General features: G+C 46.6%; 1 protein-coding gene and 1 pseudogene across 2 annotated transcripts; one reads left to right on the top strand and one right to left on the bottom strand.

Annotated features, from left to right (window-relative positions):
* The first annotated feature begins 271 nt into the window (after nt 1-271).
* On the top strand, nt 272-1089 carry LOC149370164 (uncharacterized). The gene has a single exon (XM_089582626.1). The coding sequence runs from the start codon at nt 272-274 to the stop codon at nt 857-859; it is 588 nt and encodes a 195-aa protein (XP_089438752.1). The 3' UTR covers nt 860-1089.
* A 798-nt stretch (nt 1090-1887) lies between these two features.
* Nucleotides 1888-4663, bottom strand: LOC149370163 (uncharacterized; annotated as a pseudogene). Its single transcript, XR_016291001.1, has 3 exons — nt 4368-4663; nt 3389-3591; nt 1888-2669 (listed from the first exon to the last, which is right to left on the bottom strand). The product of XR_016291001.1 is annotated as an uncharacterized LOC149370163 (transcript).
* Between the last annotated feature and the right edge of the window lie 14062 nt (nt 4664-18725).

The raw sequence follows: 18725 nt of genomic DNA, 5'->3' as shown, positions 1-18725 counted from the left end.
GTTTAAAGCAATTTTAGTTTTCTGCAATCCAGGGGAACAGGGAGAAAACATCAGACTGAAATCCTCGTCACAAGCACGCCCATCGCAGGCAGGCAGGCCAAGAAGCCTCACAGTAGAAAATGAGTTTTTCCTATTTCTTGTGCGAATGCGCCTTGGACTTTTCGAAAAAGACCTTGCTGACAGGTTCTGTGTGTCAACTGCCACAGTGTCAAGAATCTGTATTACCTGGGCCAGTTTTCCTTTCACGAAACTAACACAGATACCTCTGTGGATGTCGAAGAAGCGCATTCAAAGAGAAATGCCACTATCCTTCCAAGGAAAGTATTCTGCTACAAGGGTTATCCTGGACGCAACAGAAATTAAATGTCAGGCAGCCAGCTCACTGGCACTGCAGTCAGCAACATTTTCATTATACAAATCAGCAAACACCTTTAAAGGACTGATTGGCATTTTACCCGACGGTACAGTGAGCTTTGTCTCTAATTTGTTCCCCGGATCCATTTCTGACAAAGAATGTGTGAGGAAGAGTGGTTTCTTGGCCCTTCCCTTCAATGATGGTGATGTTGTCATGGCGGACAAAGGCTTCAAAATTGAAGAAATGCTCGAGAAAATCAACGTGGCCTTGAATAACCCGCCTTTCCTCAGAAGAGGTCAGTTCAGTGAAGAGGAGGTGAAAGAAACTGAAGAGATAGCATCCCTGCGGATACATGTTGAGCGACGCATACAGCGCATCAAAAGTTTTCACATCTTCGATAGGCTCATACCGCTTTCTCTGGGCCCCATCATTAATGAAATGTGGATTGTATGTGCCATCCTAACCAACTTTCAGTCTCCGCTGGTGCAACAATCTGATGAGTGAATGTTGCACATATCTGCTCCTGCCACAATAAAAGGCCAGCTTTGCTTTGCTCTCTTTTTTCGGAGCCTTGATGTTATGTTGTATGTGACTGCAAGTAAGTGATGCTTGAAAACTGACACTGGACTTTGAGAATAGGGTAGCTGTACAGCCCATTACCCGTCTCCTCACAACCATGACATTCATTTACACGGACATAAAAGAGGAAGACAAAGGCTGCAGGATGCAACATACAGAATACAATGTGCATGCCAGAAAATCTGAGTTATCAGTAAATGCACCCATTTCACAATACGAATTGACACAAGAACTAGACAATATAAATGTCAGTGCTCGACTTTGTTATTCACTCAGGTAAAGCAACAAGGTCTGGGTGGTCTCCTTCATCCCTTGTCGCTTGGTTACCAGAGAAGCACACTAAGGAAGTCTGGCATGAAAAACCCAGTTTGGCACATTAGGAGCTTTACAACATAACAGTGCAACAATAAGCAAGAACAAATGGAAGGATGAGGTTGTATAGACAGGCATATGAAGGTGGAAGTCACCAGTGCCACAAAGAGTGACATGAATGTCAGCAGTGACTTGGACACTCCAAACTGGTTGCTGGATATGGTTTGGTTTGGTTTATGGGGTTTAACGTCCCAAAGCGACTAAGGCTATGAGAGACGCCGTAGTGAATGGCTCCGGAAATTTCGACCACCTGGGGTTCTTTAACGTGCACTGACATCGCACAGTACACGGGCCTCTAGAATTTCTCCTCCAAAGAAATTCTAGCCACCGCGGCCGGGATCGAACCCGCGTCTTTCGGGTCAGCAGCCGAGCACCATAGCCACTGGGCCACCGCGGCGGCGTTGCTGGATATCCATTGAACCAATGGAACACGTATTTGTGTGGGCACGGGGTACAAATGAATATTTTTAGGATTCCCATGTAGTTTTCAGTGTTTATTAAATATTTCGACATGCTTGTCATCTCCATCACATAACAAAAACTAAACTATTCTATTCCATGTCACATAAGACACACCCCAGAGTACAGACACAAAACTTTAGTTGCTATGTTTTCTTAACGGTTGGTACCACACTAGTAAATGCAGATCACCACGTAGTACTCGCTGGCCTTAGTCCTGCAGTGAATGAAATGAGAAAGCAAATTATGCTGAAGTTTTCATGTCTCACAAGAGCTATACTTTACTCACATATGACAGAGGAGAAAAAAGTGCAAAAATTTGGTGTCTACATTCCTTTAATTATACTGATACGAGGTGGCAAGCCAAAGAACAGGACCACATGATGGCCGACGAAATACAATTTTAATGGCTGCGGGCCTTAAGGTAGTTTCGAGGCCATGTATGGCAACAGCACAGAAAAAAAGAAGTTGTCAAGTTTTCGTTTTGCAACAGCCCAATCTTGAGCAGAAAACTTGATGCGGTCAATGATCAAGAACTGCTCAGAAAACACAACAAAATCGGTCCAGGATAAACCAGAAAAAAGCCATCTGGCCAAGGACCTGATAGTAGTAGTCATGGCCATGGTCCAGCCTAAACACGCCCATACTGTCCTTCTTGAGGCAGTGCCCATCCCCCATATCGTCGGGAGTTTTTCCCTTCAAACTGTATGGGCACTTCACCTCAAGAAGGCCATGTAAAGGAGTTTCACACGGGTCGCAGACCAGCCTGTCCGGTGAAGCTCCCAGCCATGGACACGAAGGGTCCACGACCAATCCACTCCGAAAGGCCTCAACATCATGGCCCCTGGCTTTCATCACAGCCACGTACCGTTGCACAGCCGGCTGCTCATTCGTAATGCCGTACCTGCAATAAAAAAACAACCCAACATTTCACTTTCATCTCAAGAGGAACTTTCACCTAGAGCAGAGCTGGGTGTGCCCGCCTGGTCTACAGCAATAAAAGAACTGTTCGCATTGTATTGTAGGGCAGTCGGCTAATCAAATAATGAAGATAAAAGAACACATGCTGTTCTGAACCTGACTTGGTGTATATTCACAGCAAAGAAGCAAATGCTCTCTCTCCAAAGGAGGCCCTCCAACTAATGGAATCCACTGATTTGCATTACATCACGACAATTCACTATTATGACAATGCAGCAATCAGCAAACAGATATGAGGAGAGCAGAGGGGAGCTTAACCATCAGCTCTTTCTTATTCTATGAGCACAGCCCAGTGTCCAGTGTGACGACACCCTTTGACCTCTTTTTGAAAAGGTCTTTAAAGGGCAACAATGATTTCTTTTTTCAGAAGTCCATGTATTTTGCTGAAATTCTTATGGTGAGCTCTTCAGGCAACCTTCTGTACGCCATGTCATATGCTCCACACCTGTTGATATTCCTTCATTTTCTGAAGAAAAAAATTTTGACCTTTGGTCATTTCAAATAAACACTGATTAAATTTATCACTTGTGGTCACCTGTTGAGCTATTCGACGTGCACATAGGAGGCTTCACAGTACTACCCATGATGTCATGTGTTGTTTGAAATTCACTTTCCATACTTTAAAAACAAGACCTCACTTACTGAACAGCCCTGACACGAGACAAGTCCTTGTCTGCGGTCAGGTTCTGCAGGCCTTTCTCTGTCCACGTAGGGCGCTTGACCACAGCCCCAAATGACGAAGCAGTCAATTGATGGACGCGGGCTTTTTTCCATGTCTCACTGCCAGACTGCTGCCTCGTGTTTTTTTCAAGGTCGATGGCCTCCTGGCTGGATAACTGCAAAGTCTGGAAATAAAACATATTTTAGATAGTTGTTGATATAACAGCTGTTCACCTGTGTAACCTGTCGCCTAAGACTTACTTACATTGGTAGTGCTGATTGCTATGGCTCTACCATTTTGTGTAGACAGCTTAAAAATATTTTTCTCAAAAAAAGGGACAACTTTTTCAAGCCCCTTTCGCACGAAGTGGTCTAGCAATCGCACACCAAACTTTTTCTCACCACAGAGGCAGTAGCCAGTATAAACAATTCATTCAATATTTGAGCGGTTATAGCGATGCTTGATGTCAAGGTTACTGTTCTGCAACTGAAATCGTTGCAATGGACACCTGCTAATTAAACTACCAGCTGCTAGTTGTTGGTTTTTCTTTCTTTTTTGTCGTTCATGTGTGAACATCTGTTTTTATTTATTTCAACAGTTACGAAACAGACTGCTGTGCGATTTGCTGCAGCTAGGTTCTCAACATGGAAGGTAAGAAAGAAACAGCACAACACGGAAGCCACACTACAGTCGGATACAACTGAAAAAAAAAAGGCATTTCCGCTCAAATGATCCCCCACCAGCCAACAGTGTCAAGCAATTTTCATTGCGCCCCGGTCAATCTGATTAAGGCGTTGTTATCTGCCACTTCTTGTGATGACACTCCCTGGGATTAACCACAGGGTCCTTTGAGGGGGAATGCCATCCAGTGCGTCCTCGGCCTCATTGAGTCATGCACGAGGTGGATCAGCAAGCCATTTACTCGGTTATCTTCAGCCTCCAGGTAAAAGGTGCACATACCTTAAGGATGGCTGCTTGAGCGGCAGGGAAATCCCCATCTTGCAGGTGCCACTTGCGACATGACTCAAATAGTTGTGGTGGAGTCGGCATATCTGCAGTGCCAGCATTTGTGCACACTATTTCTGGTGCCACGTGGACTTGAAATCCATGTGGCACGAGAGGCATCAAATACTGCAAAGGACTCCCAACTGGTGTCGGCCCAATTTTTGAAGGTGCTTGAACAAGTTCAATGCTTTCAAGGTGTCTTGAAAATGGCGAAGGACACAGTTCACCAACGCTTGCCCCAAGTGTCCTTATTCTTGAAGAAAGGTCCTCAAATGGCTGGTCGTGCTGTCTTGTGTCGTAAAACCTGGTGCTGATCGGCTTTGAGCGGCCACCTTGTCGTACGCTCCTCCAGTCCACAAACTGCAAAGGTAGAGGTGCGAGTGGGCTGCTACGAGGGCGCCTCCACTGCTGCGGCAGCTCGGTGCATGCTACCTCTGGTGGAGGTTCCTTATAGCCATTGGCCTTTAATAGCAACAATATCTTTAAAGCGGCTACATTGTGGCTACATGCTCCACAGGCACCAGCTGGGCAATCGCATCTTGCAGACGCCACTGATCCACAGCTCTTCAAAGTGAGGCAGACCTCATAGGGCTTTGACGCCTTCTTCTGGCTCCGATAACAAGTGCACTTGACATGCACCTCATCAGGCCTGCAAAAAAAATACGAACATTTCACGTCAACCATTTAGAGAAATTTTTGACCACTACATACTGATACTGGTTTTTTGTACACTTTCCATTATAGCTCTATGCAACCTATTTGGTGAACTATAGATATGCCAAATAATGATGCTTGCTTGAAACTGCATTACTATATGTAGAGCTAACAATATATGTTTTTTTTTAGGTACTAGTATCCTATGGTGCTCCTGCTGCTCTTGTTTGGCAGCAGCATGAACATACGCTTGTAGCAAGACCCTCATTCGGCAGACAGAATGAGACATGCTCCCAGCGTGGAGGTTCCCCTCAGACTCTGTTTTTGACAAAGGAAAACGAATTCTAAAAGATGTGGGAGTCAAAGAGAGAGTGAGAGAGATATCTCAAAGGGCAAAGCGGCTAGATGTTTATTTACGCTGCGGCGCGCCTCCCGCGACCGACGAGCGGAGCAGATGTGCCAGGCGTCTTGAGTTACCGAACACACGGCACCGGCGTGCCGCGTCGCTTCCCGCTTGCTTCCTCTACACGCTTGCTCCAAGGGAACAGAGAGTAGCCCAACGCAGCACGCTTGCAGTCACTAGCGCAGAACACTGCACAGACGCAGGCGTGTCCAGAGCGTCCGAACTGAGGCCCGCGAAGCAAGAGATGAGAAATTTAAAAAGAGATGCTTTCACGGATAATCCTAGCACGCAATCGCTGCAGCATAGCCAAACGAAGCATAAAAACAAAAGCGCAGTGCTCACAACAAAGCAGCTGCGGCAAGACTTCCGGTTACTTGTGTAACACACCGCTCCAGGGCTCAACAGACCAGAGTGCAAAGCTCAGCGCGACTTCAGACAACGTTAAGTACGAGCGCGCATTCTTATCGCATTTTCGCGCAACATGACGCCTGAGTTCTAGTTTGTGCATTAACGGTTGTTAAACACGCTACGCTTATATTTTTCCTAGTGAGAAGACATGCTGCGGTTCGCAACTAGATTTAAACGTGTTCTCTGACACTGACGTGCAGCGCAGACGCGCTTCAGTGGTATGCACGGACGCAGCAGAAGCACCAAGAACGCGAATGTTTGCAAGTCCGGGAGAGAGGCACTAATACTGTACCTGCAGGATGACACGGCAACGCGCACTGTCGACGGATCGCAGTAAGTCTCGCATACCAGCTTGTAGCTTCGCTGAGAAGTGCGGCCGGACGGACCGCGCACACCGTGGGCATCACAATAGAGTCCAAAAGCCTTTCCGTAAATCCGCCCGGGATGATATTCAGGTCCCTCGACCACTGCAAATTTTCCGCCATCGCTTTTACAAACGCAGCCAAAGTGCTGTAGACATGCCACAAGGTGAAAACTAGCGCAAACGCTGCGCGAAGGGTGCAAAGATGCCCAAAATATGGCGCACGGAGCCGACTAAAGTTGCTGATGATGATGTCTGCCGAGTTGCCAGACTGAATTTTCTAAAGGGTCTATTCGCTCTCCACAATCGCCGAAACTGCGTACACACACCCTGCGGACTTATTAGGCCTATCGCGCAAGAGGGTCGTCGTCATCTGCAATGCGAGAGAAGCTGTTCAAGTGTGCGCATTATTTTGACTTGCATATGAATGAAAACAAGCTTTCATTAAAAGACGCAATCAAGAAAATAAGATGGAGATTTTGAATTCTCGAAACAAATTTTTTAATGCCGGAGAACTGCTGTTGAGACTACACAATCGCCTTGCCGGACCAAGTGGAGTGAGCCCACCAACTCACTACGATGAAAGTGCGTTCTGCAGCGAGTGTCACTAAAGCTCATCGTGTGACAGTGCGCAAATGACACTTTAAGCGAATGTCACTTGTTGAAAGTGGCACTAAATGCCCCAGTGTGGCAGGAGTATAATGCTTTCGCATTAAAAACTGTTCCAATCCGTGCTACACCTGGACTACCACATTAATGCATGCAGAGTGTGCCGTGTTTTGTAGCAATGTAGACATATCGAGCGTTGTCACAAGAGAAACCTTTATGAATTTGTATCGTTGCGCTTGCATTTCGTGCTGTCGCCAAGGACGCCTTTCGCGTGAGGTAAACTTCAAGAGAAACCTCAATTTGTGTTCTGGCTTCTATGGCCAAGTGTCCAAGGGTGATTGCTTGGCTAGACTACATGCTGGAAATGCTACTGCATGAAATGAACGTCGCGTCTCAGCTCTCGGTCGCTGTCTGCGAAGGTGGTCTCGGCGCCTCTTCACCGCGACATACCTGTATGCCCCGGCCCGCTGTCGCTTCGTCGTGGCGTTTGTGGCGCCAGGCGAAAGCGCGCCTCTTCGGACTACTCCATCCTCCTCTGTTCCCATTCATGTCGCCAACTCTGCTTTTCTGTAGAGCCTAGGCCATCCTTTTAGTGTTTATGTCTCTCGGCTGCGCTTCTCATCTTTTCGTGTTGCTTTTCTGCCATGAAGGAGTCGCTTCCCACCGCTCAGCGTAGAGTGCTAACTTTTGCAAGTGTAAATGCCTCCTAGATACATGCATTGGTGACTTATGGTAATAGTCGAGCTGTTTACAAAGCTACACACTTTTATGGTTGCGCACTTACAGGTTAGAAACACGATGAAACTTAAAATTATTCCAGATGTACTTTTTTTTCGGGTGACTTCTTGTGTCAAGTCGAAGGTGTAGCCTCGTAATGCATACCTGTAACGCTTCAACAATACACTCATGGCCACAAGAGAACAGCATCGCACAAAAACGAAATATATCACCTCATCGCATGGCCACAGTGTAGGAAACGAATTCCTCGTTTTCCTTCACTCTCGGATTTCTATTACTATCATTTTACTTGGTCGATGAGCCAGACAGCGTGGTCACTTATTCCTCAGTCGCTGTCACCATAAAGAAGCCTAACAATATTTCTCTTACATTCTTGTTTCTTGATTTTGCGATTATAGTTGCTTTCTCAAAATTCAGCGCATATTGCCAGTGCGATATTTGCTCAATCGGCCACATGACACGGCGCAGATATGCAGACGCACGCTACGTGTGCTTTCGATGGTACAGCTTGCGTTCGTGCGGGCGTGCGTGCGTGTGTAGCATAGCGCGTGTGTTGAGAAAAATACGGCGCCGGAGAGACACGGCACACTGTGTATCACTGCGTCATGTTTCTACCGGGATGTAGCTTTTTCTTTTTTCTACATCCTGGAGACACCTTTTGGAAACCTTACAACTCGTCAGAAAGAATCGCGGAAAGCATCCTCGCCCCCTCAAGAGATTCAACAATCCCGTCAACCATCTTGCCTTTTCTGTCCCCTCTTTCTCTTCCCACAAGGCGCCCTTCTCAGTATCCGACTGCTGAGCATGCGTTTGTCAGGCGCCGAGAAGGCTTCACGCCGCATTTATACTTTCCTATCGCCCGCTGAGCCCTTTCTCCTCCCCCCTCCTCCCACAGTGTTGAAGGTATTCCCAACAAAGGTTGACATGCCCGCCCAACCTCGCCGCGGTGTTCCCTCCCGTCTGCCCGCGTGCGGCTATGCGAGGCAGGAAAGGGGAAAAGAAAAGAGAGAGGAAGAGTTCAGGGTGAAGCGGCCGGTGGTGGCAGTCTGCCGAACTAAACGGCCATGTCCCGCAAAGCTGGGCTTGGCTTCATAGTTTGCACACACTTTTGACATGAACGCGGAAATTAGCAGCGATTACGGCGATGGCAAAGCCCTTAGCGACGGCGAATGATCGAGTAATTGGAGGCACTTTAACAACCTAGAAGAAATGCTGTGAATTACCACACTGCGAACTGTTACACTGGACAAATTGCCTAATGCGCACAATCAGTTAGTGAAACAGGCACGAAACGGAGCACCAGGTTTCTTGCATAGAATCCTGCAGTACTTGCAACCGACAAGTTTATGGGCATCTATATATGTACAGATGACAGGAGTACAGCAAGTAGCTAAACGAATTCGGCTTGATTGGCCTTTTACCCTTACAGAAAGAGCTTTATATTCAATAAAGAGACTACAGAGGTACACTGACCTCAACGCATCCCTGCTGCATTTTCACCACATCGCCTAAACTTTCGAAGAGCTGACCGCTATTGAGCTTTAAGACGTAGCGATTAATGCGCTAATTAATACCTAAGTTTCGTTGCTTTGTATTGTTAATGCGCACGCAATTCCACTATCACTCATCCTCAAGTAGCCACTGTATGAGTTTGCAATAGTATTTATTTATTTATTTATTTATTACCTGCACCGCCTGTTTTAGGACATCACGCAACAAAAACTTCGAAATCACATGCGCAAAATGTATCTGTAAAGCTCCAGAGTTTTCTTATAATTCTCTCTAATGCCTATACATGGCGAGCGCTTTCTTGTAGCGGCCCATGTTTGTGTCCATACATCCGATGGGGACACTAAAAGCGCGCATTCACAAGGCATGACTTGATCTCCCTAAAGCAAGCAAAAAAAGCGTAGACGTGCGCCTAGCCAAACGCACCGAGAGAGTGCGCCACACGTTTCTTGCCGATGCTGAGGATGAATGATGAATAGAAAAATAGCCAGGGAAAAAATTTGCCTTTCAAATGTAAAATACTTTACATCTATTAAAAGAAGGGGCATTTCGCTACCTAAAGCTCCTTGAGCAGTCCGATATATTGCAAATCAGGGCAGCGGTGAGTGATCAAGTGAGGACAAGTGGGTTTTTTATCGCGACCTCGTCATAGGCTTCATGCGAGCATATCTCATCGCGCAGGGTAAACGCAATATTTAAGCCACAGCGATGAAACTTTATTAAAAGAAACTTTATGAGGTATTTAACCCCTCAGGGTCAGAGCTCGCTTGTAACTGTTATGCGTGACGAGATATTGATGTTTTTTTTATTTTTCATCGCCTTTCAGTTACGCGCCGCCGCGCCGCCGGCTGTCGCGAGATTGCGCGGCAGGTTTTCCGAGGCGCATGGGCCGGAAGCCAGGGGATGGTCGGTGTTTTGCTGTGGATTCCCGACCTTTTTCTGGCGCCGTTTCCCGGGTCTTGCCGCAGGGGGCTCTCTGGCCTGCGTTCCGCGTATGCGTTTGTGCAGTTAGGTCCGTCGTCACCCGTTTTGCGCACAACACACACACACACAAACGCGCGCGCATTCCGTCCCTACTCGTGCAAGGTTGCGAGCTGGCGCACACTGGGTGCTTTTGTGTATTTTAGTCTGAGAAAGTGTATGAGTTTGCTGTCGGCATGTCTTGAAAGGATGTGTTCTGATTGGTTCCGGTAACGGCTTTCCTGATTGGTCTAACTGGTCCCAAAAAGGGTCCTCAGAATGCTGCCGGGGCTCCTCTGGTTGGCTCCGGTAACGGCTTTTTTGATTGGTCGAGAAAAGGGTCGCCAGAATGATGGTGAAGTGTATTTAAGAGCGGGTTTCTCAACAACAAGGACTCGAGAGAGGAACGGCTGCCTCCCGGCTGCTGCTCGGGACCTCCGCTCCAAAGATGCTGCCCGCCCAGGGGTATGACTGACTGTTTTACTATGTGACCTGTTATATTTTGTCTCAGTTTCCAAGTTTAACCAGTGATTCGCATCTATCTTTAATAAATTAAGTTGGTCAATGCATCTTATCGACGCCTGCTGGTCCCCTTCTTCGATGCGGCGGAGCTCTCGTCCCAGCACGGAAGCGCGCTTCGCTACAATATGCGAACAAAGAATCCCGGTTCCTGAACACAGGAACAAGAAACTACTTGGACCGTTGGCTGCGGCCGACAGGACCTGCGATAACGAAAGAGGTGACGTTGACCTCCTCATCGGAGCAGAGCATTACTGGGAATTTGTGACTGGAAGAAGCAAGCAGCTAGACGGAAAACTCCGAGCAGTCGAGACTGCATTTGGGTGGTGCATTCAAGGACCGGTAGGAATAAACATGGTTGACTCACAGAGCATGCAAACCATCGCCCTCCGCATATCATTGGCCGAGAGTGAGACCACGAGCTGCTTGGAATGTTTCTGGACCTTGGAGTCTATCGGAGTCATGGATAACGACGACTGTGTTGGGCAACAGCTGCTCGATTCTTCCGAAGACGATATCAGGTGCAGTGGATCTCGATACGAGGTAGCCCTTCCCTGGAAGCAAAACATAGATCTAAGTGACAACAAGGGGACTGCGGAAAAACGCCTGTCCCAACTGACAAACCGCCTTCGACGAAATCCTGAATTACTGGAAACCTACGACGCAGTCATCAGACAGTATTGCATGGAAGACGTAGCTGAGCCAGTAGTAGTAAAAGAAGAACAGGGAAAACTGATCTACTACATGCCTCATCAGCCGGTGTTCCGAGAAACGAGCAATACAACAAGAATGCGAGTGGTTTTCGATGCTTCTTCGCATGGACAGAAGTTAAAGTCATTGAATCAAAACCTAGAGAGTGGTCCGGATTTGACAGCCGACCTTGTCGCACTACTACTGAATTTCAGGAGCAACAGAATCGCCTTGGTGGCAGATATTGAAAAGGCATTCTTACAAATAGAGATAAGAGAAAACGACAGAGATGCATTGCGCTTTCTGTGGTACCATACGAAGCCAGGTGTGACTGGACCAACGGGCGAGGTGCAGACTTTGCGAATGAAGCGAGTTCCTTTCGGAACCACAGCGAGTCCTTTCTTGTTGACAGCCACTCTTCAGCATCACTTGAAGAATATGGAAGAAGAGTATCCGGACACAGCACCACTGCTGGCGCATTCCTTGTATGCGGATGACCTCTTAACGGGAGCAGAAAACGAAGAGGGAGCCCTGAAGATCTATGAAGAAGCTAGGATCATCTTCAGCGCGGCCTCTATGACACTCCACAAGTGGGCGTCCAACAACCAGGCATTGAACGAACGGTTTGCGACGGATGATTGTCAAGCAAGACACTTGGGATACTTCCCAGGGGTCTTTAAGGTGTTAGGACTGACGTGGAATCCCAGCACAGATAACCTCACCTGCACTCCACAGTCTATCGAGCTACCTGAGCCAGGAACAAGTACTGAAAGGTCTGTTCTGAAGACTACAGCAAGGCTGTATGACCCACTTGGATGGCTAGCTCCATTCACAGTCCGGGCAAAGGCTTTATTCCAAGAGCTGTGGAAAAGAAACGTGGAATGGGATGAAATCCTACCAGAGGATCTGGACGCAAAATGGATGCGGTGGTGCGAAGAACTAACCGAATTGAAAAGAGTTCAAGTGCAACGGTGCTGCAAAGCAGGCACAGTCGAACCTGCCACGAAAACAGTCCTCCACGTATTTGCTGACGCCAGCCCAGTGACATACGGGGCAGTGGCCTACATCTGCGTAACAGATGCGTCGCAACTTCGAGCATCCTCATTAGCAAGTCTAGCGTCGCCCCGATCAATTCTTCCGAGACTCGAATTGATGGCGTGTCTCTTAGCGGCCAGACTGAGTCGATACATCCAGAAAAGCCTGAAGAAACCACCACAAGTGACACATTTCTGGACAGACTCGGCAGTCGCATTGCATTGGATCACGGGAGAGCCCTTGCATCGGAAACAGTTTGTGAGGAATCGCGTAGCTGAAATTCAGCGTCTTACCGACACGTCAGCATGGAGACATTGTCCCGGGTGCGAGAATCCGGTGGATCTCATGACCAGGGGAGTTACAGCAGATCAGCTTGTTGAGAGTTCCACCTGGTGGTAAGGAACGCCCTGGATGAAGGCGACTGATTTCAATTGGCCACGCTTCTCTCAACCAAGGAGCATTCCGACAGTGGACGCAGAGAAGCTAATTGTGGAAGTCATTCATACAACAAGCTCCACTGAAGTTCCGAAGCTGTTAGACCCAGATCGATACAGCAATGCAACAAAACTTTTCAGAGTGACAGCTTGGATCTTAAGATATGTCAACAAGCTGCGACATCTGAGCAATAACAAAGAAACACTGACGGCAGTTGAACTGGATGATGCCGAGAAACACTGGATACGACAAGCTCAGCGTGAAGACCTGGAGAGGGAAATTGAGTTTGCGAAGAAAGGAGATCGCTTTCCAGCAGACTCGCCCTTGAGGGACACTCCAGTGTTTGTTGACAACGACGGTATTCTCCGTATAAGCTGCAGACTTCAACACAGTGGCAAGCCGTACAACAAACGCCATCCAATTGTACTGTCGAGGCGACAGAACAGAACAGAACAGGCAGAAGAACAGCTTTTGTGTGATATTTTCTTCGTGCCTACAAAGCTTATTTCTAATTTCATTTGCTACATGGCGATAACGACATGTGTTGCGCGATGTCTCGACATGTAGGGACGGTTCTGCAACATTTGTGCCGCGGATGTCGGGGATCGCAGTCCAAAAATAGAAATGCGCTCAAATCAAGCGCTCTTGCATTTTTTCCCTGGGCGTTTTTGTGACCCTTCTGCGTACAGCAAGGCACTAAGCAATATGTGGGCACACTGAGGACGGTGACACTCGAGCGCGCGCGACGAGCGTGTACCAGTACGTGCTGTGAATCCGGCGGCTATCCTCCAACATGGCGGATCGCGCGCGGCGACCGCTAGATGGCAGTGCATTTCGCATAAGGTCTATAGGCATGTTCACGCAGGTGAGGAGGAGCATGCTTTAGGTTAAGTTTTAAGAGACCTAATGACCGATTAGCAGATGCAAGCATAAGGTTAATATTGCCGCGAGTCTTTGTAGCGTTTGTTTGTTGTGTTTATTTGTTCATGCTTCAAGGCTGCCGGCACGCCGCTTTATCGCTTCGTTTGTGACGAAAGACGCGCCTAGAATTATCTCGATGGATCGCATTCGGACGGAGCCGACTCTAGATTGTGCCAAAATGTTCTAGTAACTTCTAAAGCTTTACCTCGAAGATTCGCTATCGGCTTTAAAAAGAGCACGGCCGACAGCGGCGGGCATTCTGTTCGACGACCGCCGAGCACGCTTGTTGGTACGCCGCCGCCGAGTGACTCAGTTCTTTGCGGGCGCAAGTCAGCCCGAATAAAAAGTTTTGTTTCGAAGACATTCTCGCTGTGTTCCTGTTCGCCGGACTTCAGTCACCACTACGTGACAATATGGTGGTTCTATGTTAGGTCTGAATGAAGGTGAAGTCCGAGGTGCTTACACGTGGTAACTTGTTCCAGGGAGCTATTATTCAAGGAGTATACTGTTTGAATTCGAGACATTCGGTTAGCAAAAGACATCATTTTTTTTTAATGATTAAGTTGCATAAGCCAGGTTGAGCACCATGCTGTTACTGAATCCAGGTCAGATTGAAGGGATTGGCAATCGGTGTTAGAATATATTTTGCGATAAATTACACAATCATCAGGAAAAAGTCATATGTGGGAAGAAATTCAATCCGGTAAATCGTTGATAAATATTAGGAAAAGTAAGGGGTCAAGCACATTTTCTTGTGGGACGCCATTGTGTAGTTGGCTGAAAGACGAATTGTGGTTATTGACAGTAGTAAATTGAGACCTGGAAAAGAGAAAATCTTTAACCAACCGCAATAACAAGAGGGTGAATATTAAGCAGTGCTAGTTTCATTAATAACCGGTTTTGAGGTACCCTGTCGAAAGCTTTAGAAAAATCAAGAAATATAGAGTCGACTTGAATGCCAGCATCAATCGATAAATATATGCCTTGAATGAATCCGGCAAGTCGCGTTTCGCATGAGCAGCCTTTACGGAACCCATGTGGATATTTAAAGATATTTTGTTCTTCAAGATAGTTAATTACCTGCGAGTGAATTACGTGTTCAAGAAGTTCGCAAACAGTGCTAGTTAGTGAAATGGGTCAATAATTCAGTGGTGAGGAACAATCGCCAGACTTGAAAATTGGCACAACTTTAACTATGCGCCAGTCCAGCGGAATTACGCCAGATGATAGACATTGCGAAAAAATAGCGGACAAGATGCGATGAATACCATCAGATGAATTTTTCAGTATTTTGTGATTAAAGCCAAGGTCATCTGATGCTGATGTTGTTTTAAGCTTCCCTAGCAAGAATAACATTATCTCCTAAACTACTTTTAGGAGATAATGCAATTGTTGATATATCACATGTTTTTAGCTTTCTTAAAGAATCAGGATTTCTTAAGTGTCTCTAAATGTGTTTTACCCACTGGTCTGTTTTAATTCTAATGCACCTCAGCCACTTTCTCACTCCCGAGAAGACGGTTGAGGTCCCTATTCCATCGGTTGGGAACCACGAGATCCTTGCACAGCCAAGGATGGCTGCTGAGGTTTCCGACCCTCTTTTAAGCTTTTACTACAAGTCACTTCTAAAATTTTGTCTTTTATTTTTCTAGGTTCCATGAATTAACTTTTTAGGCCCTTTACACCGCCGTTCATTTAGTCTTTTGTATAACATCCTATATAAAACAATTTTCTTTACCCTGAGCTTGGCGCATGATAGCCTTAGTTGCTTATGCGCCATTAAACACAACACAACACACAACACTCACTGATACATATTTCGCACATTAAGGTATTAGAAGTGCTGATAGAAATGGGGGGTAGAGGGAGATCTTCACGGATAAAAATGGATGTAAATGCGTTATTGAAAATTTAGGCGCATTCGGCCACTGGAACACTGCTGCCTTCCGCGTTGGTAAGAGTAATGTCGGGATGATTAGAGGTGTTTATTATCTACCAGAACTTCCGTGGATTATTTGTTAGCATTGCCGGTAGATCGTGCGTCAAGAAGTGCCTGCGTGCAGATATCAACTCTGACTGGTATTGCTTATCACATAGTTTGTACCATTGCCGAGATTCGGAGTGTCTGTTCTTGTCGGCCTGTTTGTATAAAGGCGCTTTTTCTTATTATTAAGGCGACGTAGATGCCTATTAAACCAAGGCGCTGTGTTAGTGCATGAGATACTGATTACGGGTATGAATCTGTCAATGAGAGTAGCAAGTTTCACGCTCAACAGGTTCCAGTTCATTTCCACGGAGCGTGATGAAAAATCGTGAAGAAAATATCAGCAAAGTTTGACAACTAAGCGTTTATTTCACCGAAGTTTGCTCGGTTCTAGCACCATATCTGTTTTGTACGAGTTGCATTTTTATGGGGCACAAAATCAGGTTTCCCGTGATTATGGTATGATCGGAAAGGCCTTCTAAGTGCGCAATGTTGGAGCAAAGGTAAGGATTATTTGTCACGACAAGATCGAGAATATTGGCTGTAGTGGCGGAACGATGCGTATGTTCAGAAATAAGTTGCTGCAAAGAGAAATCGAGACAGGACTGGAGGAAAGCCTGAGCTTCAGGATCATTGGCAGGAGCTGTTAATGACGACTTGTTAATAGCCGGAAAGTTAGTCTCCAAGTAAAAGTAAGCTTGAATTCGGAAAACCACAAGTAAGATCACTTAGTAAATTAGAAAACTCACTTGAGAATGAAGAAGTCATGTCCAGAGGGCGGTAAATAACGCCAATGATGACGACCGTGGGGCCACATCTCAACGGAACCCATACCGATTCAAGGTACGACGTGACCTCGATAGGCACAGCAGTGATCACTTTACTGACGGCCAGAAGTACACCGCCACCTCTACGGTCTGTGCGGTCACAACGAAATATGTTGAATTCGGAGTTACAGGTGAAAACGACATCATCAGGAACGACGTCACTTAACCAAGTTTCGGTAAGCGCGATATCCGAGGAGCAGCATGAATCGATTAAATAAGAAAGAGCCACGATTTTAGAAAGAAAACTCTTTATGTTGGTGTACAGAAAACTGACATCGTAATTAGAGCAAAGCTGTGCGTTTGGCCGCACGAGTGGTTTGCCTGACTTCACGAGAACTGGAAGGGATGCGTCAGGCATGGGACACGCGCACTGCGCTACTGGCTTGATCATCCTAGGTATACGAGACACCCCTGATAGGCAGTTTATCAAAAGCCAAACGAACATTGTCCACTTCTTTTTTACCGATTTGGCATACTTCAGCAGTTGGCTGCGTTTCTCAAGAACCGTTTTCGAGCAATCTCGCGAAAAGCTAAAATCGGTATTCTTGAGTTTATAGCCCCTACTCATAAGCGTTTCGACTTCTTTTTCGTTGAACAGGTCTGCAATAATGGGTCTCTTTTTTTCCTGAGAAAAATGGCCAATGCGTTGAGCACAGGCTAAGGAAGACACAGTGATACCAAGTTTGCTAGAACAAAACTCATTGCCAAGACGCTCAGAGTCTTCCCAAGTTTCAGACTCATCACTGTCCTGGACACCATAAAAAAGAATGTTAGACCGGGGGGAACAGTTTTCCATGTCGTCAGGTTTTAATTGAATGTTGGACACATCGTGTGTACAACTCGTGGGAGATACTGTGGTAGGCACTGACTGTTTTTTAAGTTTCAGTTCCTGCCCACGGCTAGCTAAAGACTGTAAGTCACTTTGAAGAACTGCAGAATAGACTCTATTTTGAGTTCAAGTTCATGCACACGGTCAGTTAAAGTTTTCATTTCATTTTGCAAGATAATATGAATTGTAAGGACCTTGTTAACACTTTCGAGGATGTTTGTGTGGTTCGTCTTGAACCTTTGAACAGTTTCATAAACCAGTTCGAGCTTTTCCTCTTCGCCCTTCGTCATAGGACCTGGGTTTGTTTCAACGTCACCACCCAGGACAAAAAGCGCCAAATGTAGTACACTGCCGCCCTGCGGAAACGTTTCAGAATATGGGGTGGCCACGACACTGATACAAGACAGACAGCATCATCTCGGTACCAACAACACTCGTAATAACCTACCTGGAACAACAGGAACGGTGAGTGGCGAGGCATTTCGTGAGCAGTGGCGTGGCCCAAGAGGGCTGTGAAATCTCGGCGCTTTATGTAGGTGTCCTCCTCAGCTGATAATGTAGCACGTTGCCAGGCCCGAAGGTCGAATGTGTCCAAAATCTGCAGGGGTGCGCACAGATGATCTGATCAGCAGCCGCAGCGGTCCAGCAACCAGCTAGCGCCGCAAGATTGTGGAACCTGTCGGCAAGTCGGTGAAACAGGCAGGTGATAGCCGGTGAGCAGCGGCACCTGGAACAAACAAGAAAAGTGAGTTTCGAGGCTTTTCGTGAGCAATGCCGTGTCCCCAATACTGGGGCCATGAGCAAAAGGTATGCAGACCTTTTGCTCATGTCTGCACGACCACATCACAGAATTGCAGAATATTTTTCGCGACCGACCCGTTCACACTTGCCCAACAATCCTGCGAGCGAAGCGGATTCGGCCGCTTTTGACGCTGAGCCAGGAGGAAAGCGACGCGGCGAGGCAACACCACCTAGACTCTTTTTAAGGCCTCTCCACGTTTGCGTGACGTCACCGCACTGCGACGGCCCAGTAGATTCGGCTTCCGCGCTCGCACGCATTTCGCGCTTTTCAGAGTGCTGATTATGTCTCTCGAAAAGAAAATTACTTTTTTTTAAATCGTGTTTTGCTTGCCCGCAACCTAACGGTACGTTTTTTTGTTCTTGTTTATTTCAAAGTATAAGCAGTTACATTTTGGCAGACTGATTTCATATCAAAGCGCGCCTTTCGCATGTGTGAAGATACGTTCGTAATATTTTTTTTTATTTATAATGAACAATGCAGAGGACTTTCAGAAGTCGTACTTTATTTTCAGATGAGAAACACGATCAGTAGCAGTAGGAGGTAAGGAAACTTGCAGCACTGAATCATAAAATGCAATAAGTGAAGATAACAGCAGAAAAGCTGTAAACAGAAAGCAAGCACAAGAAAAG

The sequence above is a fragment of the Amblyomma mixtum genome, chromosome 1, assembly GCF_055824585.1.
Source record: "Amblyomma mixtum isolate Tamu chromosome 1, ASM5582458v1, whole genome shotgun sequence".
In the NCBI taxonomy this organism is placed as follows: domain Eukaryota; kingdom Metazoa; phylum Arthropoda; class Arachnida; order Ixodida; family Ixodidae; genus Amblyomma; species Amblyomma mixtum.
The sequence above is the reverse complement of the archived record's forward strand: the minus strand, read 5'-3'. Positions and strand labels throughout refer to the sequence as shown.

Bases quoted from the DNA above. Each gene is read 5' to 3' on its own strand.
- LOC149370164 (XM_089582626.1), top strand. From the start codon at position 272: ATGTCGAAGAAGCGCATTCAAAGAGAAATGCCACTATCCTTCCAAGGA.